The sequence below is a fragment of the Dasypus novemcinctus genome, chromosome 14 (assembly GCF_030445035.2).
Source record: "Dasypus novemcinctus isolate mDasNov1 chromosome 14, mDasNov1.1.hap2, whole genome shotgun sequence".
NCBI classification, from domain to species: Eukaryota; Metazoa; Chordata; class Mammalia; order Cingulata; family Dasypodidae; genus Dasypus; species Dasypus novemcinctus.
In genome coordinates, this window is record NC_080686.1 from 9,984,174 (window position 1) to 10,010,287 (window position 26,114).

Sequence of the window (26,114 nt, forward strand, 5' to 3'; positions counted from 1 at the left end):
ACTGGAGGATCTAGAAAAAGAAGAGCAAACTGAACCCACAGTGAGCAAAAGTAAAGAAATAACAAAGATTAGAGTGGAGATAAATAAAAGAGCATTAAAAAAAACAGAAAAGAATTTTTAAAAAAGTTTGGTTCTTCACAAAGATCAATTAAAATGACAAACTTTTAACTAAAGAGACAGGACACAAATTACTAAAATCAGAAATGAAAAGGGGGCCTTTCTACTGAATCAACAGAAAAAGAATTGTAAGTAGATACCATGAATAATGGTACGCCAATAAATTAGATAACTGAAATGAAATAGACAAATTCCTAGAAATACATAAACAATCTACACTGACTATGGAAGAAAAAGAATGAAGAGACGACCTCAACAGATCAATTACAAGTAAAGAAATGGAATTAGGCAGTGAACACCTCCCAACAAAGAAAAGCCCAGGACCAAATGGCTTCATGTGGGAATTTTACCAAACATTCCAAGAACAATTAACCCAATTTAGCTCAACGCTTTCAAAAAATTAAAGAGAAGACAAGACTTCCTAATTCATTCTATAAAGTAAACATCACTCTAATACCAAAGCCAGAAAAAGATTCTACAAGAAAATTAAAAACCAATTTCTCTAATGAATATACAAGCAAAAATTCTCAAAATAATGCTTTGTTAATTGAATACAACAGCACATTAAAATAATTACACAACATAATAACTAGGATTTATCCCAGGGATGTAAAGGTAGTAAGAAAATCAATAAATGTAATACATAACATAAACAGAACAAAGGTATTAAAAAAAAAACCAAAAATACAAAATCATCTCAATTGATTCAGAAAAAGCATTTAACAAAATCTAGCCTCTCTTCTTGATAAAAACACTTTTAAAAAATATGAATAGAATTTCCTCAACATGATAAAGCACATATATGAAAAACCCACTGCTAACATCATCCTCAATGATGCAAGACTTAAAGTTCTACCTCTAAGATCAGGAAAAAGATAGGGATGTCCACTGTCACCACTGTTATTCAATATTTTACTGAACATTCTAGCCAGACCAACTGGACAGAAAAATGAAGGAAAAAAGAAGGCATCCTAACTGAAAAGGAAGAAGTAAGTATTTACCTGTTTGCAGATGACATGATCCTATTTACAGAAAATCCTGAAAAATCCACAGGAAAGATACTGAAACTAATAAATTCAACAAAGTGGCAGGGTACAAGATTAACACCTCAAAATCAGTACTGTTTCTATAACCTAGTAATGAACAATCTGAGGAAGGAATCAAGAAAAAAATTCCACTTATAATAGCACTAAAAGAATTAAGTATTTAAGAATATATCTTACCAAGAATGAAAAGGATTTGTACAATGAAAACTATAAGAGATTACTAAAAGAAATAAGAGCCCTAAATAAATGGGAGGACATTCCATGATCATGGTCTGGAAGACTAAATACTGTCAAAATGCCATATCTACCCAAAATGATTTACAGATTCAATACAATCCCAATCAAAATGCAGAAGTGGAAAAGCGAATACCCAGATTTGTACGGAAGGATAAGAGGCCATGAACTGCCACAGCTGCCTTGAAAAAGAATGAAGTTGGAGAAATCATACATCCCAATATTAAAATGTGAATGTATTACAAAGTCACAGTAATCAAAACAGCATGGTACTGGCACAAGGAAAGATATATATACCAATGCAATCAATTGAGAGTTCAGAAACCATCCTTCATATTTATAGCCAACTGATTTTTGGCAGTGTTGCCAAGTCCACTCAATGAGGAAATAATAGTATCTTCAACAAATGGTACTGGGAAAAGGTGGTATCCATATGCAAAAAACTAAAAGTGAGCCCTGACCTCATACCTTACAAAAAAATCAACTCAAAATGGATTATGGGTGACATCATCAGTATGGGGATGTAAGACATCCCTTGGAATAGTCTCCTCTCAGAATCAATAATAAAACACTTGCTTGAATCTATGGCATATGATAGAGATGGGAGGACTCACCTTAGACCCAAAGACACAAATAGTAGAAAGTGAAAGACTGTAAAAAAAATTTTTTAATTCCACACAAACAGTAACCAAAAAAGAGCTGGAATAAGTAGCTATACTAATATTGGGCAAAATAGACCTTAAGTGCAAAACTGTTATAAGAGACAAAGAAGAACCCTATATACTAATAAAAGGGGCAATCGACCAAGAAGAAATAACAATCATAAGTATTTATGTACCAAACCAGGGTGCCCCAAAATATACAAGGCAAACTGGCAAAACTGAAGAGAGAAAGAGACATTTTTACAATAATAATTGGTGACTTCAATACACCACTCTCATCAACAAATGAAACATCTTGACAGAGGATCAATACTGAAAGAGTGAACTTTTATAATATGAAAAATGAAATAGACCTAAGAGACATATACAAAACATTGGACCTGAAAACAGGAGGATATACATCCTTCTAAGGTGCTCATGGATCATTCTCCAAGAGAAATCACATGTTGGGTCACAAAATAAGTCTCAGTAAATTTAAAATGATTGAAATTATATAAAGCACTTTCTCTAACCATAATGGATGAAGCTGGAAATCAGTAGCAAGCAGAGAAGTGAAAAATTCACAAATATATGCAAGTTAAACAACACATTCAAAAACAATGGGCCAAAGAAGAAATTGCAAAGGAACTGAGTAAATATCTCAAGACAAATGAAAACAAGAGCATAGCATATTAAAACCTATGGGATGCAGTGAAGGCAGTGCTGAGGAGGAAATTTGTAGCCCTAACCAGCTACATAAAGAAAGAGTCAAAATCAAAAACCTAAGTGCTCACCTGGAAGAACTAGAATAAGAGTAGCAAACTGATCTCAAAGTAAGCAGAAAGAAAGAAACAACCAATATTAGAGCAGAAATACATGAAACTGAATTAAAAAACAACAGCATTAACAAACCAAAAGATCAATAAAATTGACAAACACCTAGCTAGACTGACAAAAAAAAAGAAAGATGCAAATATGTAAAATCAGAAATCAGAGGGAGGACATTACTACCAACCATAGAGGATACTATCAACAACTATATGCCCAAATTAGACAACTTAGATAGAAATGGACAAAAATCCTAGAAACACCAAAAAAACCCACACTGACTCTACAAGAGATAGAAGACCTCAATAGTCATCTAAATCCTCCTCTCAAAACAAATCCCAGAACCCGATGGCCTCATTGGTAATGATTCTACCAATCATTCCAAGAACAGTTAATACGAATCCTTCCCAAACTCTTCCAAAAAACTGAAGAGAAGGGAATATTATCTAATTCCATGGAGCCAGCATCACCCCAACAAAGCCAGATAAAGATACTACAAAAAATGAAAATTAAGACCAATTTCTCTAAAGAATATACATGCAAAAACCTTCAACAAAATGATTGCAAATCAAACCCAACAGCATATTAAAAGAATTATACACCATGATCAAATGGGTTTATCCCATGTATGCAAGGGTGATTCAATTCAAGAAAATCAAATAACATAATACACCACATTAACAAATTGAAGAGGAAAAATCACATGACTTTCTCAATTGACACAAAGACATTTGACAAAAATCCATCATCTTTTTTGATAAAAACACTTTGAGATAGGAAGAGAAGGAAACTTCCTCAATATTACAAAGGGCATATATGGAAAACTCACAGATAACACTGTACCCAATGTGAAAGACTGAAAGACTCTAAGATTGGGAATAAGGCAAGAATGCCCACTGTTATCACTGTTATTCAACATTGCAGTAGATGTTCTAGCCAAAGCACTTAGGCAAGAAAAAGAAATAAAATGCATCCAAATTAGAAAAGGAAGAAGTAAAACTTTCACTATTTGAAGATGACAGGATCCTAAATATACAAAGTACCAAAAAACCTACAACAAAGCTACTAGAGCTAATAAATGAATTTAGCAAATAGCAAGGTGCGAGATCAACCCATAGAAATCATTAGTATTTACAATAGCAATAAAAAGAATCAAATGTTTTGGAATAAATTTAACCGAGGATGTAAAGGACTTATACACAGAAAACTACAAAACTTTGCTTAAAGAAATCAAAGAAGATCTAAATAAATAGAAGGAAATTTCATGCTCAAGGATTGGAAGATTAAATATTGCCAAGATATCACTGGCAAATTATTTACAGATTCAACCCACTCTCAAAATGCAGCAATGGAAAAGCCAATTAAGAAATTTAGCTGCAGGGTAAAGGGCCCCAAATAACTAAAACTATCTCGATAATGAATAAAGCTGGAAGACTCACACAAAGTTGAAAGGAAAGAAGAGTCTCTTCAACGAATGGTGCTGGGAAAACTGGATATCCACACCCTATTTAACATCATAGACAAAAATGAACTAAAAATGGACTATAAAACTAGGAGAAAATGTAGGGAAGCATCTTCAGGATCTTGTGTGAGGCAATGGTTTCTTAAGAGTTTACACCCAAAGCACAATCAACAAAAGAAAAAACAGGTAAGTGGAACCTCATCAAAATTAAAAACTTTTGTGCAACAAGGACTTTATCACAAAAGCGAAAAAGACAAACTAATCAATGGGAAAAATCATTTGGAAGCCACATATCCATTAAGGGTTTAATATCCAGAATATATAAAGAAATCCTATAGCTCAACAACAAAAAGATAAACTACCCAATTAAAAATGGGCAAAAAACTTGAATAGACATTTTCTCCAAAGAAGATATAAAATGACCAAAACACACATGAAAAAATGCTCAACATCATTAGCCATTTATGGAAATGCACATCAAAACCACAGTGAAATACCATTTCACACCCTCTAGAATGGCCACTATTAAAAAAAAAAAAAAAAAGGAAAATTATGAGTGTTGTACAGAATGTGGAGAAATAGGAACACTAGTTCATTGCTGATGGAAATGTAAAATGGTACAGCTGCTGCGGAAAATAGTTTGGCAGTTCTAAAAAAAGTTAAGCATAGATTTACCATGATTCAGCAACCCCACTTTCAATATATACCCCAAAAATTGAAATCAAGAACTCAAACAAATTTTTGTATACCGATCTTCCTAACAGCATTATTCACAATTGCCAAAAGATAGAAGCAACCCATGTGTCCACCAACAGATGATGAATTGATGAACAAAATGTAGTAGATACATACAATGGTTTCAGCCATAAAAAAGAATATAGTTCTGATACATACAACAGCATGGATGAACCTTGAAGACATCATGTTGAGTGAAATAAGTCAGACACAAAAGGACAAATACTGTATGACATGTGACATGAAATAATTAGAATCAGCAAATTTGTACAGTCAGAAACTAGAATACGGGTTATCAAGGGCTGGGGTGGGGGTTGTGAATGGCAAATTAATGCTTAATTGGTACAGAGTTTCTGGTTAGGATGAGTAAAAAGTTTTGGTAAATGGATGGTTGTGATGGTAGCACAACACTGTGACTGTAATCAACATCACTGAAATACATATTTGAATGTGGTTTAAAGAAGAAATTTTAGGTTGTATATATGTTATTAGAATAAAAACTTCAAAAACCAACCAACCATAGGACTGTATAAAGCAAAGAGTGAATTGTAATATAAACTATGGACTACAGTTAACTATAGTTAGTACAATTACAGTAATACTCTTTCATCACTTTTAACAAACGTACCACACTAATGTAAAGTATTAAGGAAAACTAGAGGGGCGGTATGGGAACTGTATTTTCTACATGATTTTTCTGTAAACATATAACTTTTTTTTTTTAAATCCACAACTTATTTAATAAAATTTTTTTTTTAAATCATAGAAAACAATGTCATACTTACCCACAGCACCAATGCAATTGCAGAACACTGGCCCTTTCTCTGCTAAGACTAAGAAAACTTTCACCATGGCTCTGCAGCACACAGACTGCATTTTTGGACTATACTGTGGGAAACTGTCCATCTGTATCACCATGAGATGTTCCAGAACTGGGGTATACACCTCAGGAACCTACCATAGTAGAGAGCAGAGTAAGAGTTAGGGGTGGGAATAAATAAATAAAGGTATTCAAAGTAGTTACAAAGTTATTATATAAATGAAGAATCTGGCTTTTTATTTATTTTACTAAGTTTAACATTTATTATTGCAATTGCTAAGATCAAAGTAAACTGTCTGAATGATACTTAAAATTCTATTCTGTGCCTAGTAGAAATTCTTAGTCTTTTAGAAAGATGAAAAGCATAATAAATTACCCTTTCTGCTTTGGATAACAAAAAATCAAGTTTTGTGACAATATTTCTATTTACACAAAACACTTATTAAAATTGTCATATTGGTCTCAACAGTTTCTGTACTGAATGTATCATAAAACTCGATGAAATTATTTGAAGAACTGATATTAAATATTTAAAACTGTGCTCAGTTTAATTACCTATGGCACTTACTTTGTCAAGGTAAAGTAAGACACTTGCTATAGACTGGAGGAAACTTGGCATCTGATAAACGTGGTCCTCCAGGGTATCTGTCTGCATGAGGAACATCTGCTTGCAGCGCTGAATAAGCTCTATGTACATCAAGTCAACGTTTTCTGCATTTATAACTTTACAAGGCTTTAGGAAAGGTAACACAAAAATCTTTTTCAGCCTTATCAATATCAAAATAATGCATATTTAATGTGTTATATTATATACAGAATATTAACACGCTTATTGAGAAGAAATATACATTTAAAATATAGTGTCTCTTATAAAGACGCTTTTTAAAATAATCTGTAATCACACTCTAAATATTTATTCATACATAAAAAATTTATTGATTGTCAGCTCTATTCTAGAAATTGTTTGGATGGAGGGCCTCAAAGACAAATGCAATGCAGGCCCTGCCCTATGAGCCAAGCCATTCAGAGAAGAGAATGACAACTGAACAGAGAAGTAGATTTCACCACTACACCATAAACACCTTGCACCCAGAACCATCTTTTAAAACCACAAATCTGGGGGCGGCGGACTTGGCCCAGTGGTTAGGGCGTCTGCCTACCACATGGGAGGTCCGCAGTTCAAACCCCAGGCCTCCTTGACCCGTGTGGAGCTGGCCCATGCACAGTGTTGATGCGCGCAAGGAGTGCCCTGCCACGCAGGGGTGTCCCCCGCATACGGGAGCCCCACGTGCAAGGAGTGCACCCCATAAGGAGAGCCACCCAGCACGAAAGAAAGTGTAGCCTGCCTAAGAATGGTGCCGCACACACAGAGAGCAGACACAACAAGATGACGCAACAAGGGGAGACACAGATTCCTGTGCTGCTGGCAACATAAGCAGACAAAGAGGATGCAACAAACAGACACACAGAACAGACAACCAGGGTGGGGGGGAGGAAGGGGAGAGAAATAAATAAATAAAAACCAATCTTTAAAAAAAAACACACACACAAATCTGATCATGCTACTACCAATTTCAAATTTTTCAAACGCTTCTTTAGACTTCAGAATTCAGTCCAGCCTCCTTCAGTACTGGAGTGGTCCTCTTACTTTTGCTCATCTATCATGTTCTAGCTATATAAATAGATGGAATGAATAGTGAGAGTGAAAAAGTTAGGAGGGACCCTCATTCTCTGAAACAGGAAAACAGACAATGATGGATAAATTTGTAGAAAGAGAGACAAGAAGTTATTTTCTCTATAAAGCAGAAGGCATAATCACCCACTAGGATGGAAATAATTAGGGTTACTCTCAAGATCCTTAAATATATTTCTGTCTTATGATCTTCTCTTTCTAAAACGTTTTATGTCATAAATAAGGGACAGCATAGCATAGTGAAAAAACATGGCATTTCTAGTCTTAAGACTTGGATTTATGTTTTGTCTGCCAATTACTGTGTCCTCAGACAATCTGCCTTTGTCTGAGTCTTACTTTCCTCATATGTAAAATCTGGGAAGCGGACTTGGCCCAGTGGTTAGGGCATCCGTCTACCACATGGGAGGTCTGCGGTTCAAACCCCGGACCTCCCTGACCCGTGTGCAGCTGGCCCATGCGCAGTGCTGATGCGCTCAAGGAGTGCCGTGCCACGCAGGGTGTCCCCCGCGTAGGGGAGCCGCACACGCAAGGAGTGCACCCCATAAGGAGAGCCACCCAGCACGAAAGAAAGTGCAGCCTGCCCAGGAATGGTGCCGCACACACGGAGAGCTGACACAGCAAGATGACGCAACAACAACAAAAAGAAACACAGATTCCTGTGCTGCTGACAACGACAGAAGTGGACAAAAAAAGAACACGCAGCAAATGGACACAGAGAACAGACTACTGGGGTGAGGGAGAAGGGAAGAGAAATAAAACAAATCTTAAAAGAAAATAAAATTTAAAAAAATAAAATCTAATAATAGCTTGAGGGGGGGTTTGAGGATTTATGATGGTAAATATGAAGAATCCTAGTACATAGCAGGTACTCAAAAAACCCTTAACTGTTAATAATAAAACAGAAAATAACTTTGTCACAGATGGGAGATGCTGTTCAAAAATGCAATAATTACATTCCTTTACACAGTCAAGTGAAAATTAAAAGATAAATTAATGAACCATACTCCTGCAAAAAGTCCATATCCGCGAATAGCAATGGATAACTCCTTGTTGTTTGAATCCATGTTCCTAATGATTTTGTAGAATTGTTCCATAAAGTACTGCAGCTTACTCTTATGCATTTCTGCATCTTTCGCCATCATGAAAGAAACCTGAAAATGTATAATATTTACTTTTTTAGAAATATTTAATAGCAAAATAACTATACAAATGTGAAAAGGCCAGATTTGTTTTATTGAAATTATAATCTCAGTTGCTACAGTTGAATACAACCACTTTTACACATAAAGGATCCCTGCTTGAATGTGCTCAGTACCCATTAGTTTTAGAAAGACACTCTTTCTTAAATAGGGCTATATTAAAAGCCAATGCATTTTTTACTAGAAAAAAGGCTGAAAACGCCAGGGAAATGTGGGAAGAAGTCTAAACAGAAAAATGAATGCTCCCTGGATAAAGCAGAAAACAGTCTTTAGCAATCACCCAGAACTCAGGGTGACACAGCTGTGAGGACAGAGTTCAGTGAGCTCAGAAGTGCATCAGTGAGTTCTGTTAGGTTAACATAGAACAGCGGTTACAACTACACACTCCACAGAACCGTTCCTCCGCCACCCCACCCTCTGCACTGTCCCTAACTGCCACTGCCACTTTATCGTGGAGAAGTAAATCTGAAAACTAGTTTTCAGAGAACAAGACAAAATGAAGCTAAGAAAGACAGGCATAGTCGGGGAGCAAGGCCTAAGGGATGGCCAACAAGGGTGACCCCTGTGCACAAACCCCCATCTCCCTGCACAAGCCTTGGACGTTGTTATTCACCTCAGTAACCAAGCCTGAAATTCTACTGTTGAGATACATCTGAGCAAATGTTTATTAAGATCCAAACATATTTCTGTGAATTAGTAAAAATAATTCCTCAAACTTTTATTTCCCTTAACAACCAAAATCAGCCAAGTTAAGCTAAACACATTTTTTATTAGAAGGGCCAGGAAGAAGAGGTACTCTTAATGCTCAGAATAAACTGGGAAAGAGAACAAGCCTAATGGGAAGGTTGAGAATAGCAGGGTATGCCAAGAAATTGAAAGGGACAGAATGGGCAAGCGAGGGTACCAAGGAAAAAGTGTACCTATTCCACACTTTTGTTGGAGTTGCATTATATCTAGAAAAAGGATGGCAGTTTTTTTCTCTCCAGTCCCTCCTGTACATTATGGCCCTTATTTACAGCCACTGCCATCTGCACTACAGTTCAGGTAGGTTTCCCAGGATCCACTTGTAACATTGCTTCAAACACAACTAGGGTTGTACATCTTTGGTATTCATCATCAGGGCCACCTAAATAGTCTAACGCCCTTGCCACTCAGCCTGAGAAACAAATACTTTCAGATACCTTTGGATGCTTAGGACATCCCCATTTGGACCCGTGCTCACAGGCACAGCTCTCCTTAGCCAACGGAGGCATGCTTCCGTACCTGCAGGGTCAAATTCTGTGACTGTCCTACCTAGATGGAAAATATATGAGCGAATGGGTTCTTCCTGTTCTGAAAGTGTTCTGAAAAACAAGCATCTTCACATGACAGAGGCCCTCACCTATGGTGAGATGTGGTTTTTTTGCCCTCACCTGGCTGCCCGACTAACTCCTGGACCTCCGCTCTCCGGAGCCACCAACTGCCAACCCTTCCTTCCACCTCCCCTTGTATGTCCACTAGACTCTGCCCCAGTCTTGGCTCTGAGGGCCCATATCGAAGCTGGTATCTTCCTAGCTTTCTTTTCATCCTGCTGCCACCCATACAGCTGACAAATAATAAGCTCTTTTCTTTAAATACAGAAGTTAATGCATTGAGTTATATTTCTTAATTAAATGAAATTTAAATAAGATTGAAATTCAAATTTTTTATAGAAAAAGTAAGTTTAAATGAAGGTTGAACTGATAGTACCTGTTTCAGAAAGGATTCCAGGGCTGAATTTGCAGCTTTTTTCAGTTCTACATTTGTATGGCTACACCATTTTGATAGTACTTCAAATAAAGAAATGTAGTTGTCCAGAAGGTAGGTGCCAAATTGAGATGCATGCAGGGAAAATAAGTGTAAACCAGCTGCAATTGGGAAAAGAAAAAATTATTTTTATAATAGGTCAACATAAGCCAGAACAAAAAACAGTAAGGAAACTTTAAGTATATGCCAAAGTTAAAACCGTATTTATGAAGATCTAATGACATTACAATATAATAGTAACAGGGATCTGGATCACAGCTCTGATACTATAACCTTTATTTGAATCAACAGGCCAGCGATTTGGCCAATGAACCAAAATCAAATTCAGAAATAGGATAAGGATTTATTTAGACAAAGTCATAATCAAAAATGCATTTCCCTGAAAGATGCCCTCAAGTATTTTTTTTTTAATTATCTAACCTAAAAAGAGAACACTCAATCAGAGTTTGTAAGCTAAAAACAAAGTCCCAAAAGCTTCCCTGTAAATATTTCTATGTAAAATACCACATATGTTATCAGATTCATTTTCCCTCAGTTTGAGAGCTTATTAAAGACAATAATATAAAAAATTAAATCTCATTAAATATAGATTCTTACCTAGGGGTACAGCGTATCTCTTCAGATCAATCTATTTTAGAAAAAAATCAACCATCAATGTTTGACAATCATAAGTCTCAACTATAAAAGAATTAGAGTAATATTAATCCTACCTGAGGACGAAGTGCCTTTAGTACAAAATCAAAAATCTCCCTTGAAGTCTCAGGATCTGGAGAAATAACAAAAAGTCTCTCTTACAAATAATGACAGCATCACTTGAAACATTTTAAAAACAACTTTCCAATTAATAGCTTTATTTCAGATGGCTTTTTCATCTAGATTAACTCCAAGAGCTACTTGTAAATTCAGGAATAACATCTTACAACATTGTCACCAGCTAAAGAGTTACAAAAGTTATTACCATGGGAAAGACAGACAAGTAATTTGAAATAATAAAGACATGGGTCTAAATTACAACCCTTCACTTATAAGCTTTGTTAAATAATCATTCAGAGCCTCACTTTTCTCATCTGTAAAGACAGGCAGTATATACCCTCTTTAGGGTTGTTTCAAAGGTTAAATGAAATAATTCATACAAGGCCAAACACATTATTTTCCCCCTAACATACCCAGGCATTTATTCTAAAACACGTGCCCAACTTATTATAGGAATTACAAATATGAATAAAATATCATCTTTGACCTTAGTAAACTTATTACCTAAAAGGGAAGATACAACAAGCACACAAGTATAATACTTACAGTTTATATTAATTTATATGCATTTCGTTGTATAACTGCCTCAAAGATTGCTTATTTATTACAGCTCTACAAAAATCATGCTTTATTCATAACCAATTTCTGTTCTTCTAACAATGAACTACAAATAGAGATTCAAGAAAAAAGAAGAGAATTCAATGTGAGGAGAGATTTTCTCCTGGCTGTGCATATTCAGGAAAGGCTTTAGACAAATGCATTTGAGCTGGGCCTACAAGAATATGTTGGGAAAAGATCATCTGAATAGAAAGTAACCATGTCAACGCAAGTATGCAGACACAAAGACACTTGGAATTTTCAATCTTCAGTTGGTCTAGAAAGAGTGGACTAGGAGAACATAGCCAGGAGGTTCAGCCCAAAGACTAAAGGGATTGCACTTTCTCTCACAGAACGAGTACTAATCTCAGCCTTCTTAAAGGTTTTATCTTTCCACTATCCATTCTCCTACACCAATTTCTCTCTCCAGTAAACCGCCCTTCTTCAAGCATGCTCTTGTTTCTATTTTTTTTAATCCTCCCTTATCCTCACATCTTCCAACAGCTACACCCTATTTCTATGTTCTCCTCTTGTAAGAGAGTTCTAACTGAAAGGTTTTCTGCTGACAGCCTCCCCTTCCTCCTGTCTGTTCTAACTACTCTGCCTGGCTCCTCCTCTGCCACATGACTGCAGGTGCTCTAGTTGAAATGAAGACCCCTTCCTTCTCTGCCTCTGGTCTCTCCTCACCCAGACTTTTAGAGCAGGGTGGCACCACAAGCTCTCCTCAAGACTCTCTTTGACACTTTTCATGCAGACTTATTTCCTTGTTTACATTCATAGTTTTAAATACTACTTCTACACTAAAGACTTCCAAATTTTTATCTAAGTTCTAATTCTGCCTGCAAGATCTAGTCTTACATATGCAACTACACACTAGACATCTAATTTTTTTTTCTCTACCCTTCCCCACCCCGTTGTCTGCTCTCTTGTGTCTATTTGCTGTGTGTTCTGCATCCACTTGCATTCTCAGCAGAACCACGTATCTGTGTCTCTCTCTTTTTGTTGCATCATCTTGCTGCGTCAGCTCTCTGTGTGTGCAGCGCCACTCCTGGGCGGGCTGCACTTTTTTCACATGGGGCAGCTCTCCTTGCAGGGTGTACTCTTTGCGCGTGGTGCTCCCTGCGTGGCACGGCACTCCTTGCATGCAGCAGCACTGTGCATGCGCCAGCTCACCACACAGGCCAGGAGGCCCTGGGTTCGAATCCTGGATCTCCTATATGGTAGGTGGATGCTATATCAGTTGAGCCACATCCACTTCCCAGGACATCTAATTTTGAATGCTTATATGCATCTCAAAGTAAACATGTTCAAAACAAAAGACTAGGCGACAGACTTGGCCCAGTGGTTAGGGCATCCGTCTACCACATGGGAGGTCCACGGTTCAAACCCGGGGCCTCCTTAACCGGTGTGCAGCTGGCCCATGCGCAGTGCTGATGCCGCAAGGAGTGTCGTGCCATGTGGGGTGTCCCCCGCGTAGGGGAGCCCCACGCGCAAGGAGTGCATCCCGTAAGGAGAGCTGCCCAGTGCGAAACAAAGTGCAGCCTGTCCAGGAATGGCGCCGCACACACGGAGAGCTGACACAGCAAGACGATGCAACACAAAGAAACACAGATTCCCGTGCCGCTGACAACAACAGAAGCGAACAAAGAAGACGCAGCAAATAGACACAGAGAACAGACAACCAAGGTGTGTGTGTGTGGGGGGGAGGGAAATAAATAAATAAATCTTTAAAAAAAGAAGACTAGAATTTCTGCCTGATACCCAGTCCTCCCTCAAACCATTCAACAAAATAATCAACCACATGAACTTCAGTAACTCACTCTCTACATTGAAGAGCAAATTCTCTCAATTCCATCATACTACTAAAAGCTATCTCAAACTCACAACAGTCAGAGAAACCTTTTTAAAACAGCAACTGGTCCGTGTCAGACCCTTCTTTAAAATCCATGCCTTTGAATGAAATCCCAGTGTATAAGCCCTTCACAAACTGACCCTAACTGGCCTTCCCAATCTCATCTCACTGCTCTCCCTTTGAGCTCATCAAGCTCCAGACACAACAGCTCTCCCTGAACCTCTCAACCCGTGCACTTGTTGACCCCTCTACCTGGAATGCCTTTCCCCAGCCAGCCCCTTCCCATCTTTCAGGCCTTAGCTTCTAGGAACCAGCAGACTACGGGATGGGTTTCCCACCTCTCCACTCTTAGTCCTGTTCACTGCATCCAGCCTGTTCCCATCATTGTACACTGATTATAAACTAGATTATAAACTCATGGTAAGAGGAACTTGGTGTTTTGGGTCATTGAATCCAATATCTAATTCATCAGTCTTTAAATAGTTAGCACCAGGAAATATTTACCATTTGAATGATTGTGTTAATTAACTTTTAGTACTTGAAGTCACAAATCATGGCATGACAGAAAAAGGAATAATTTTAGAGTAAGATCAAGCAAAATCTCAAATGTACCATTTTCTAGCTACATAGCTCCCTAGAGCTGCTGTAACAAATTACCACATAATTAGTAGCACAAAAAGCACAAATTTATGGGTTTTACTAAGCTCAAATCAAGGTGTCAAGAGGGCTGCATAATTTTCTAGAAGCTCTAAGGGAAAATTAATTTCCCCGGTTCTAGCTGTCACCCACATTCCTTGCTTCATGAATCCCTCATCCATCTACAAAGCCAACTACGGCCAGTCAAGTGTTTCTCACATTGCATCACTCTGATACTGACTCTTCCAACTCCCTCTTCCACTTAAGAGGACTCTTGATTTTATGGCTCCCTCAGATAATTCAGGATAATCTCATATGATGGCTTGGAGTTATATAACCCAGAAAAACATGTTATTAACCTTAATCCATTCCTGTGGCTGTGACCCCGTTATAGGGATTATTTTTAGTTAAGGTATGGAACTGAATCAAAAGGGTCTTACTCCTATCACTGGAGACCTTACAGAGAAGGCCAGAGGGAGAAAACAACTGGAGAAGCAAGAAGTTCAAAGTCAAAGGACCCTGGAGAAGAAAAGAGAAGACATCAAAACCATAAGCCAATAAATTCCCATTGATTAACTCATCATATAGTATTTGCTTTTGCAGTCAGGAAACCAAAACAGTTTTGATACTAGAAAGCAGAGTGCTGTCATTTCAAGGACCTTAAAATGTGGAAACAGCACTGGAAGTAAGGTCATGGGTAGAGGATGGAAGGACTGTGAGGACTCAAAAATGAGAGCAGCAGACAAAGTTTATATCATCTCAGAAATTACATAATTCATCATGAACAGAATATTGATAGATATATGGATATTAAAGGTACTTTCAGCTATGCGTTAGAAGAAATGATAAATATTTCTTTTGAAAATTGGAAGAAAGGCAATTCTTGTTTTAAAGTGGTAGAGAATATGGTAAAATTGTTTTCTGATATTGCATGAGAAGGCACAATTTGCAAATAATGCACTTAGTGAGGAGATTTCCAAGCCAATTGTGGAAGGTACAGCTTGGTTTCTCCTTATAGCTTTTAAGTGAAATGATAGAGGAAAGAAATAAATTGAGGACTGAACTGTTAAGCACAAAGAAAGGAGCAACTGATGGTTTGAAAAATTATCAGCCTATTCAGAGTATGCTCTGAGACTAGAAATACAATTATCCAGGAAGGCACTATGGAAATTTCTACCATGTGATAGTTCAGACACCCTGGAATTGCACACAAAGTCAACAAGGTTTTACAAAATTTGTATAATCAGAAGCAATGCCTGAAAGGGATGGAAAATGGACAAACTGAAGGAAGAATGACTTCGAGGGGAGAACCATGGAAGCCAAGGCCTGGACCAAAGAGATCTACTTGGACTAAGAAAGTGGGCCTACCCATGTGGGTGGAAACGGCAGATCCACCCTGAACGTGGAGGAGGCAGGCCACCTGCTCCTGCACTTGAAGGGGGTGGGCTTTTCACCCTGTTCAGGAAAAGTGCTGCCGCCCCAATTCTCAGAGAGGGTGGGGTCTGTGCCCTGGTGTTCAAAGAGCCTACATGCCATTCTGGTGCTTGAAGAGGGTGAGGGGCCTTCTTCAGGGACAGCATGGCCCCTACGCAAGTATTGGAAGGGGTGAGGCTGCTGCTTCAGCAGACCCAGAGGACAAAACCTTAAACCACAGATGTTTCTCAGACCTTGAGATCTAGTGGAGTTAGCGCTGCTTTGTTTATTACTTGTTTGGGAACTGTGATCCCTCTTTTCCTTCCAATTTCTCCCTTCTGGAATGGTAATGTTTAGCCTATGCTAGTTCCACCATTGTATACTGGAAGTAGGTAAATTGTTTTCTAAGTTTCACTTGTCTATCAGACAGGAGAATTTTCCCCTGAATGGATCATACCTGTGACAGTTCAAATTTGGTGAATCCCAAAAAGAGATTTTTTAACTAATCCACTGCTGTGGGTGTAAGACCCTTTGACTGCATTAGAACTTGATTAGATCATCTGATTAGATTGCTTTTGCTCGGACTATGTCAATGAGGTGTGACTCAGGTTGGGTCTTTACCCTCCTACCCCGCCTTATATAAATGGGACACACAGAAGAGACACACAGAGAAAAGGAAGCGGTCATTTTGATCCTGCCATGGGAGAGAAAGAAGAAAAGCAAGAAAAAAAGACTCCAGGTTTGCCTACAGCTGCAGAAAGGCAGAAAAGCCTCGAGAAACTGGGAGAGGTCCTGGAGTCTAAAATCAGCAGCGCATAGAGAGGCACAGAAAGAGGCCCCCCCAAGGGGTGGGCCCATGGGGAAGCTCAAGGCTGAAGAGAAAGCCCTGCCATATGCCTGATCACCAAGTGGCAAGAGGCCAGGATCACCAGGAGCTGACTCTGGTGAAAAAGCACCTCTGCTGATGCCTGGATTTGGACACATCATGGCCTCTGAACTATAAACTTTTACCCTAAAAAAATTCACATTTTAGAAGGCAACCCATTTCTGGTACTTTGCTGCAGCAGCCCTGTGGCAAACTAAGACAATACCCAAAACTGATTTTGATGAGACTTTGTACTTAGCATTGTTCTAAAATGGCTTAAGGCTTTTGATACAGGTGATGGAACGAATGTATTTTGCATAAGGGAAAAACCTGTCTTTTGGAGGTCCGGTGGGCAGACTGTGTTGGTTATGGGAGACAGAGTGCAAAGCCCAAAACTATGCCGAAACGCTGCTTCCTTGGGAAGAGTGGACATCTGTATCTGAGTAAATGAGGGAATTCTAGGGCCATAAGATACATGCTCAGAAAAGACAGGGAAATACCGTATGCTGTCGCCTAGAGCCAGTTGCCTAAATCTGTTCTCCAAACTCATTGTATGGTTCTCAAGGACAGCTCTTGAACAGGCCAATCTGCAAGACCTGGAAAAAGCATTTTCTATCTCCCCCTGCCCCCCCTTTTTTTGTTAGTTCCTTATAGTCAAAGGAAATCACAACAATAGCTGTATACAAATTTAAGGAACAAATGCCATATTGCAGAGACAACATATTAAAATATCAAAATGTCAAGGTTTCAACAAAATATTACAAAACATATTAAGAAACAGGAGTGATATCCCAACAAAAGAGAAGAATAAAGCATTAGAAACAGTCAGTACAGAGGACAAAGCTTGGCATATGCCAGACAAGGACATTTTATAAAATGGCCCTAAATGAAAAATGCTCAAAGAGCAAAAGGTAAACAGGGGCAAAGAAATAAAGGATGTTAGGAAAATAACAGATGAACACAAAGAAAGTATCAATAAAGAGATAGGAATTATGAAAAGGAAAAGGAACCAAGCTGAAGACCAAAGTAATGGAAGTTAAAAATTTCCTAGAGGGGTTCAACAGCTGTAAGAAACAAAGATTAGTTTAGTTTTCACATAAAGGAAGAAAAATATTGATTAATGTAACCTGGCAGCCTACTGCCTCAGTCTCCCACTCCTGGGTTAAGCAGGAACAAAGGAAACCAGCTTAAGCCAGTCCTATAGGCAGTAAAAAAGATGCCCAAGAAAGAGCTAAATCAATACCAATTCAGCACTAAATTCCATTCCTTATTTGGCAAAGGGTAGCAGGTAAAAACTAAAATGGTGGAATGTGATGAGGGAAGCAGTTAAGTCACAAACTTTTGCATGAGAAAGTTATCTTCTCGTATAGGTTGTAACTTCTGAAGTATCCAATCTATGAAGAAACAGAGGAAGGGCTTGCGTGCCAGGCTTAAGGGTATAAATTGTGTCATTTTTCTTTGTTCGGGGCTCTAGCCATGTTTTCTGGTTGTGCATCCCTTCTTGCAAGATTGAGAATTCTTTTCTTCTCCACAATCGGGTGAGCCGTATTTTCTTCTAAAATAAGATTTATTTCTTACACAGCTGATTGGAGCTGGCAGAAGAAAAATACCAGTGAACTTGAAGATAAGACAATTGAAATCATTCAATCTGAGAAGAAATAAAAATGAAGAAAAATAAACAGAACCTGAGGAAGATGTGGGCCACTATTCTGCATACTAACATGCATTGTTGGAGTCCAAGGAGAAGAGAGGAATGGGCAGAGAGAACTTTCAAAGAAATTATGGCTGAAAACATCCCAAATTTAATGAAAGACATGAATTTATACAACCAAGACATTTTGAACTTGGTGAATCCCAAAAAAAGATCATGGTCTTGAACTAATCCATTCCTGTGTGTGTAGGCCCCCTTGATTGGACTATGTCAGTAAGGTATGACTCAGATTGGGTCTCCACTCTCTTAATGGAACTTTAAATAAACAGAGAAAGAGAAACATACAGAAAAAAAGAGCTGCCATACTGATGCTGCCATGTAAGAGAGAGGACTATAGGAAAACAGAGAAGCCCAGAGAGGCTGAGAGAAGGTCCAGAGTTTAGAATCAGCAGAGCACAGAGGCATGGAAGGAAGCCCCTGAGGGGCTGGGCTCAAGGATGAGGAGACAAGCCCTGCCATAAGCCTGACCGCCATGTGACAGGATACAAGGATCACCAGCAGCTGACTTTGGTGAGAAAGCATCTCTGATGGTGCCTTTATTTGGACATTTCATGGCCTCAGTAAGTTTTTACCCCAAATAAAGTTCCCATTATAAAAGCCAATCCAGTTCTGGTACTTTGCATCTACAGTCCTCTGTTAAACTAAGACAGAAATTGATACCAGGAGAGTGGGGTGCCACTACCTGCAATTACCAAAACTGTTGGAATGGTTTCATAAATGGGTAAGGGGTATTTTTTTCAGGGGATTATGAGATACTTGATAGAAAAGACCTAGATTGCTTTCAAGAGACTTGGTAAAAATAGGATGCTAAAGATAGTTCTGATAAGGCCTTAGATGAAAATAAATGTGTTATTGGAAACTGAAGGAAAGGTGATCTTTGTTCTAAAGTGACAAAGAACTTGACAAAACTGACTCCTGATATTAGATGGGAGGCAGAATTTGAAAATGACACACTTGAACATATAGCTGAGGAGATTTCCACATTAAATGTGGAAAATGTTGCCTGGATTTTCTTTGTACCTTATTGCAAAACGTGAGAGGAAAGAGATAAGCTGAGAACTGAACTGCTGGGCACAACGAAACTAGAAACTGACTGTCTGGGAACATAACAATTTCTGAAAAACAATCCCCCAGAGGATAGTGCTGCATGTGAGAACTTAAGTAAACTTGGAAAAGGCAGCCATTTCCTTGCAAGGCAGGATTAGAAATGCAATTATACAGAAAGGACCTGTGTCAGGTCCTACTGTCTGATGGGTTGGACCTGTTTCCTGCATGCTAAATCAACAAGCTTTTTGCAAGATCTGTATGAATAAAACCACTGTCAGCCTGGACTAAAAGGGACAGGGAAGAGAATATATAAACAACTCTCAAAATTCAACAAACAATCCAATTAGAAAATGGATAAAAGACATAAAGAGCCATTTCACTGAAAAGAATATACAGATGGCAAATAAGCACATGAAAAGATGGCCAGCGCCATTAACTATTAGAGAAATGCAAAATAAAACCACAATAAGGTATCTCTACCTACCTATTACAATAGCCACAGACACACAAAAAGGCCCAACTAAGCCTGGTGGGTTGTATCAATATCAACACTCTGGTTATGATACATACTACAGTTATGGAAGATATCATCACTAGGAGAAACTGGGTGTAGGCCACAAAGGATCTCCTTGCATATGATCTACAACAGCTAGAAGTTTAAAATAAATAAATAGGCATTCTTTTTAGACGTATGGTTTTTGAATCAAGTGCCACAAGGCAATACCTTCTTCCATGGATTTGGTAAAATTACACATAAGTGAAGACAATCCCTTCAGACATCCTGCCACAACAGGTAGTTTGGGTTCTCTTACTGTTGATGTCATCTAAAAGGAAAGTTTTAAGAAGATAACATTATGAGAGAAAATTATAACCAAGTCTTAACAGAATATCCTAAAATTTACAGTTTCTCAACATCATACCTGGATTTTAAGTTCACCCAAAAGAGCCCGGAAGAGTTTCTCTGAATTATTTATCATCTCATAAGGATGAACTTCGCCTAGTACTCCTAGGAGCTCATATATTTTTTCTAGAACTGAAAGTAAATTTTAGATAAATGAAGGCCTAATATTACATTTAAATAAGTTAAATTAACAAAAACATACAAATGAGAAAATGAGATGTTTAGTTCAAAGGAAACTCTGCAGTATAAAACAAACTATCTAGTTTTGCATAAGAGTTTACTTGATCAGTTTTATGCAAATCTATTATTCATAAATTAAATGATATCTGAAACATGTTGGGGTTTTCTATTTTAAAAAATCATTTAGGAAAGAGTAGAATTTTTATCAATGGAAGTCATCACACATTGCTTTTGTTTCCATTTTGCTTTGTTTCCAGTGAAAAGGACTCATCTCTAAAACATATAAATACCTTGGTGGAAGAAAACTAAGTTTTACACCAATAATTCTTATGTTAATTTGTTAAAATAGTTTTAAATAACATTTAAATGCATCTCACCTGTATCTGTTATTTTTGTTTTCAAAGCAAGTTCTCCATAGAATTTGGTAAATAAATCTCTAACTTTGAATTCATCCATGAGTCTAGAACTTCTCAAAGTCTGAAGTAACTAAAAGAATACAAATTATTGTTCTCTAAAGAGGAGAATAAAGAAAGGCCTTTATCCATCTTGGTGCATCTATGTACAGCAGGGAAGCACATGTCCCATGGGGACTTAACCTGGGCCCCTGGAGATTCCTAGCTAGCCAGGTTGACTGGGAGGGAGGGCTGGGGTAGTTTTTGGAAGTTACAAAGGCGAAGGGTTGTCTAGGCTTAATTTCGCTTTCTCAAACACCAGTAAAATGACTAGATCATCCCCTCAGAGGTACTCAACACCAAAGAAACTCTAAAAATGAAGAACTGCAAAAAGAGAGATGCATCTAAGAGAGAGATGCAGATGAGAATGAGCCCCAAGGACCATTTTAATATCACTTACGGACCCATTCCCATTGCTAAGGGCTTAGGAAAGACCTCAGAGATACAATGAGGTGGGGATTTTTCGGGTTTTTTTTTTTTTTGGCAAATCTTAGTAGCACTAGGTTTCATCAAATAGAGTAAGGATGATAAATGGAAGAACAGTAAATTCTTTAATTTCCCCCCTCATTCCCCTTACAGTCCAAAATTCTTCCTTTGTCACCCATAATGGTCTGAGAACAGAATACTGGAGTACAGTTCAGTGACAGATTAAAAAAATCGCATTTTATCCATATATCAATGCTATCCTCCAACCTCTCAACTTAAAAAAGAACTAAAAATCCAATTTTCTGCTTAATAAATTATAAATTTAATATAAAACACATGTGCTTAGAATTATAAATTTACCTTAATAAGAAGGTCTAGAGCTGGAATTTTACATTTGGCAGCTTTATCCTTTGTATAAACACTGGTACAAGTATTCTAGATTTTAAAAAGAGACATACTAAATCATCAATATTCAACAGGAACTAAGGCTTAATGGTAGCTAAAATTACATCCCTGGGAGAAGTGAAACCAACATATGGTATAATAAAATGTAACAATTTCGCTGTTAAAAGTATAATATTTGGGAAGCAGATGTGGCTCAAGCGATTGTGCTCCCATCTACCATATAGGAGGTCCAGGGTTCAACTCCCAGGGCCTCCTGGTGAAGGCAAGCTGGCCTGTGCTGGTATGCTGGCCCATGTGGAGAGCTGGTGCAGCAAGACGATGCAATTAAAAAGAGACACAGAGGAGAGATAGTAAGAAATGCAGCAGCCCGGGGAGCTGAGGTGGCACAAGACATTAAGCACCTCTATCCTACTCGAGAAGGTCCCAGAATTGGTTCCTCGTGCCACCTAAACAGAAGATAAGCAGATACAAAAGAACATACAGCACATGGACACAGAGCAGACAGTGAGTGCAAAACAACGGCGGGGGGGGAGGATGGGGAGAAATAAATCTTTAAAAAAAAAAAAAAATCTCCAATAATCTAAAAATTTTTTTAAAGTATAATATTTGAATATACAAACATACAGATTTAAGAACTACTGAAAACACCGATATAATATACTGTGGTAACAATATCAACAACCAGCATGAAAACACAAACTCAAAGCATACCTCAGCAGGATTTTTTAAAAATTTACTTCTCCCTTATTACTTCCCATTGCATTTGTTGCCATATACAAAGAAAGAAAAAAACAAACTATAAAAAAAGATGACAAAAATAATACAGAGAAATTGGAAGGGATTCTTCAAGGAAACAGCACAGTAAATGAGACAAGAAGGTTCTTTGGAATGAGATGACCTGATTCCAAGGCTGCAGAAAAGTTTCCTAACTTCTAAGACAGAGAGGTTAATAATACCTACCTCATGCAGTCTTGGTGAAATTAAATAAAACAAACTGCATATTAAAGAACTTTGAAAACTGTGAAACACTCTATAAATACTTGCAACTCCTACTATGGAGACAATTTTTTAAAATATTAAGATTCTCATCAAAAAGACTAAAAGTCAAAAGGGAATAAAATTAAACCTAATTTAAAAGAAAGTGATAAACTGTAAAAATAATATTTTATAATAGCTAATTAGAATTTTTAAAATATTTTCAAATTACTTCAGATTGAATACATATTTCTTTACTAACTCTTCACACACAAAATAACTAAATGCAATCAAGGCCAAAAATTAACCTATCCTTATATGTGGCACTTGAAAGTATAAGTCAGTCAGAGAAAGAACAACTTGATTTTTGAGTACTCCTTCCATTGTCAACTAGATGGAAAGCTGCTTTTGTTTGCTGGGAAATGCAGGCAAGGAGTAGGCTGGAGGAGGATCGGTGGCATGAGCAAGTCAAGTTTAAGACTGATATCCAAGAGAACACATGGACTATAAGAAATAGGGATCTTTCCCAGTGGGAGGATTCTTTAAAACTGTCATTCAAAAAATCTAATAATTAATTGACCTTTTGTAAAAGGCATTGTATAGCCCATATGCAAAAAGTTATCAAAATCATTTCTCTGACAAGAAATTTAGCTGCTTAAATCTTAAATAAATGAACAATCCATTTCATTTCTAACACAAGCAAGCAGAAATAAGCAAATTCTCAAAGAGAAAAGCATAAATGAAATAAAAATTCAAGTTCCTCACATCACGAGTTAAAACAGATGTTCATATATAATTTTTTTAATCTCCTTACCTTAATATCAAGAGAATAAGGTGTGATCTTCTGGCCAAGTTTTTCTAAGAAAATGCATAAAAATTTTAGGACTTCTTCTCTACAATCACGAAACTACAATAAAAAATTTACATATTATAATAAATACGGGTCAGAATAGAAGTCACTTCAACATAAAGAAATATACAAGAAAAGCAAAATGAAAATTTTCAACTTACTTCTTCAATGTTAAGTGATTTCCGAACAAATACCAGCAAACCAAAATCTCTGGAAAAAACTAAAGAAGTCTGTAATGCTGGAAGAAAAGCAAATAAAAAGTTATTAAATTGCCAAGAAGTACTCCATAAATAATAAACCTACCCTAGAGAGGTTGCATATTTCTCAGTCGAGCTTTATAAATAAGAAAACACTAACTTAAGGCTGCTGTATTAGACAAGGAAAGCAAGAAATCCTGATGGTGGGCCACAGGGATGCAGCAGGCAAGATTCCCTGCCCAAAGCTGACCACATCCTAACCCCTTATGTTAAATGCCTGTGACTATATTAACATTCAGAGCAAAAGGGAATTAACATAGTTAATTAGTTCTTCTGAAAGTAGGTATATTACCCTGGATTAACAGGTGGGCCCAATGTAACCACATGGGCCCTTAAAAGTGGAAAAGGAATGCAGAAAAGTAGGTCAGAAAAATGCAAAGACAGAAGAGCAGAAGAGAGCTGACAGAGAAATGTGACCTGGGGTTGCTGCCTTTAAAGATGGAAGGAGGCGGCCACTATCCAAGGAAGTCTGGTGGCCTCTAGAAAATAAGGACACAAGCGAGGAACCAGGACTTCAGTCCTACAACCACCAGGAACCGAGTTCTGCCAACAACCTGAAACATCCAAGGAAAGGGATTCTTCCCTCCCGGCCTCCAAAAAGGAATGCAATCTGCCAACACCTTGATTTTACCCAAATGAGACCCAAAAGGACATCTGTCCTGCAGAACTGTAAAATAGTAATCCTGTGAATGTCAAACTACTAAATTTGTAGTAATTTGTTACAGCGACAATAGGAAACTAAGACACTCCCCTATAATCTCTCAAGTGAAAGGACATAAAACTTACACTGAGAATAAATACCAAACTGTGTTAGAAACAAGTTAATAAAGGCACAAAAAAAAATTCTACCTTAGAAATCCTGAAACTAGAAGGCAGTTAATGTCAGGGGGGTTTTTTTGTTTTTATTCTTCCCATTATAAGCAGTGCACAGCATCTTGCTTAGGATGTTTAGATTATTTCTCAACCATATTCAACACTGACCTCTTAGGAAGCAAATCCTACCTAGTCATAATTAAGAGGACACTGCCACAGAAGAGAGAAGGTCTGCATAGCTTTTTAAAAAAAAAGAATATTGTTTTTAAAAAGGAATATTGGAGACGTTTTAATACGACGATTTCTCAAAATGAGAAAGTGCTGAAAAGAGGCACTTTTACTACAAAGGAAAGAAACTTTTTTCAGGCCTAACTAAAATGTACAAGCACCGTGAAACTTTTCCGTTATAGTTCCACAATTGTTTTTTAAAAGCAGAAGCAGCAAAATTAGGAGTTTGGAAAGGTTTTTTAAAAAATAGAAACAGTCTAATTAGTAGTTTGGAAAAGTAAAAGAAAATACTTTCCTTTCGCTCTCTCCCCCCACTGTGGATAGTAGAGATTGCCAAATTTGGGGGCATTTTCATTCATTTAGTTTCAAAACGCCTCTCCTTTAGTGTTAAAAAAAAAAAAAAAGGAGTATGGCAAATCCCTTTTTATCCACATCCACAGAAATTCTCATGCTCCATCCAAAGAATCAACTCCACGGACTTCAAAACACTCTTAAATATACCCAGGGCAAGAGAAACGGGGGCTGTTATACGACCCCGCCCACACCAGAAACCCCAAACCGTAGACCCTGCCCAGCCGCCTCGGCGCAGGGCGACCTCGGGACCCTGCCTCAGCCGCCTCGGCGCAGGGCGGCCTCGGGACCCTCCCCCGGCGCGCACCGGCCGAGCCCGGAGGCAGGGACCCACCCAGCACGGCGGGGCTGGCGCTCAGCACGCACTCCTGGCCCAGCCCGCGGATGAGGTGATAGGCGGCCATCGCGGCGCCGCAGCGGTCGGCGGCCGACAGGCACTCCTGCAGCTGCATCAGGGAGCGCTGCACGTCAGAGCCGGCGGCCGCCATCTTGGCGCTCCCCGCGAAGGGACAGGCGCGCGCGCGGGCCGGGCCCGGAAAAGCCGCGAGCGCGGGGAGGGGCCGGCGACGGCGGGCGTCGCGAGGCGAGAGTTGGAGCCGGCGGCGCTGGCGGGGCCCTAGGCCTGGCGGCGGGAGGGGCGGAGCTGGAGCGGGGCTCGCAGCGGGAGGGGCGGGATCCTTTCCCGCGACCCAGGCAGGAGGTTGCCCCGCGCGCAGAGGCCGGTGGGGCCTGAGCTCCACCACGGCTGGTTTATGGCCGTGCTGCGCACAGCACTCGTTATGCACACACCGATCTTATGGAGAAGCAGAAACCTAGCAATTTGACCTCCGGAAATAGGCGGG

The 26,114-nt window shown here is 38.5% G+C and overlaps 1 protein-coding gene across 1 annotated transcript in view; it reads right to left on the minus strand.

Moving 5' to 3' along the window:
• PRKDC (protein kinase, DNA-activated, catalytic subunit) overlaps positions 1–25,893 on the minus strand; it is a 199,218-nt gene extending 173,325 nt beyond the window's left edge. Inside the window, exons 1-13 of the mRNA XM_058275516.2 lie at positions 25,607–25,893; positions 23,785–23,861; positions 23,588–23,680; positions 21,754–21,828; positions 20,893–21,001; positions 20,355–20,467; positions 20,159–20,258; positions 11,271–11,326; positions 11,158–11,188; positions 10,504–10,661; positions 8,581–8,727; positions 6,452–6,616; positions 5,849–6,017 (exon numbers count right to left, since the gene is read on the minus strand). Coding sequence (XP_058131499.1) covers positions 5,849–6,017; positions 6,452–6,616; positions 8,581–8,727; positions 10,504–10,661; positions 11,158–11,188; positions 11,271–11,326; positions 20,159–20,258; positions 20,355–20,467; positions 20,893–21,001; positions 21,754–21,828; positions 23,588–23,680; positions 23,785–23,861; positions 25,607–25,760 — 1,447 coding nt within the window. The 5' untranslated portion in view covers positions 25,761–25,893. The remainder of the gene's footprint in view (positions 1–5,848; positions 6,018–6,451; positions 6,617–8,580; positions 8,728–10,503; positions 10,662–11,157; positions 11,189–11,270; positions 11,327–20,158; positions 20,259–20,354; positions 20,468–20,892; positions 21,002–21,753; positions 21,829–23,587; positions 23,681–23,784; positions 23,862–25,606) is intronic.
• Between the last annotated feature and the right edge of the window lie 221 nt (positions 25,894–26,114).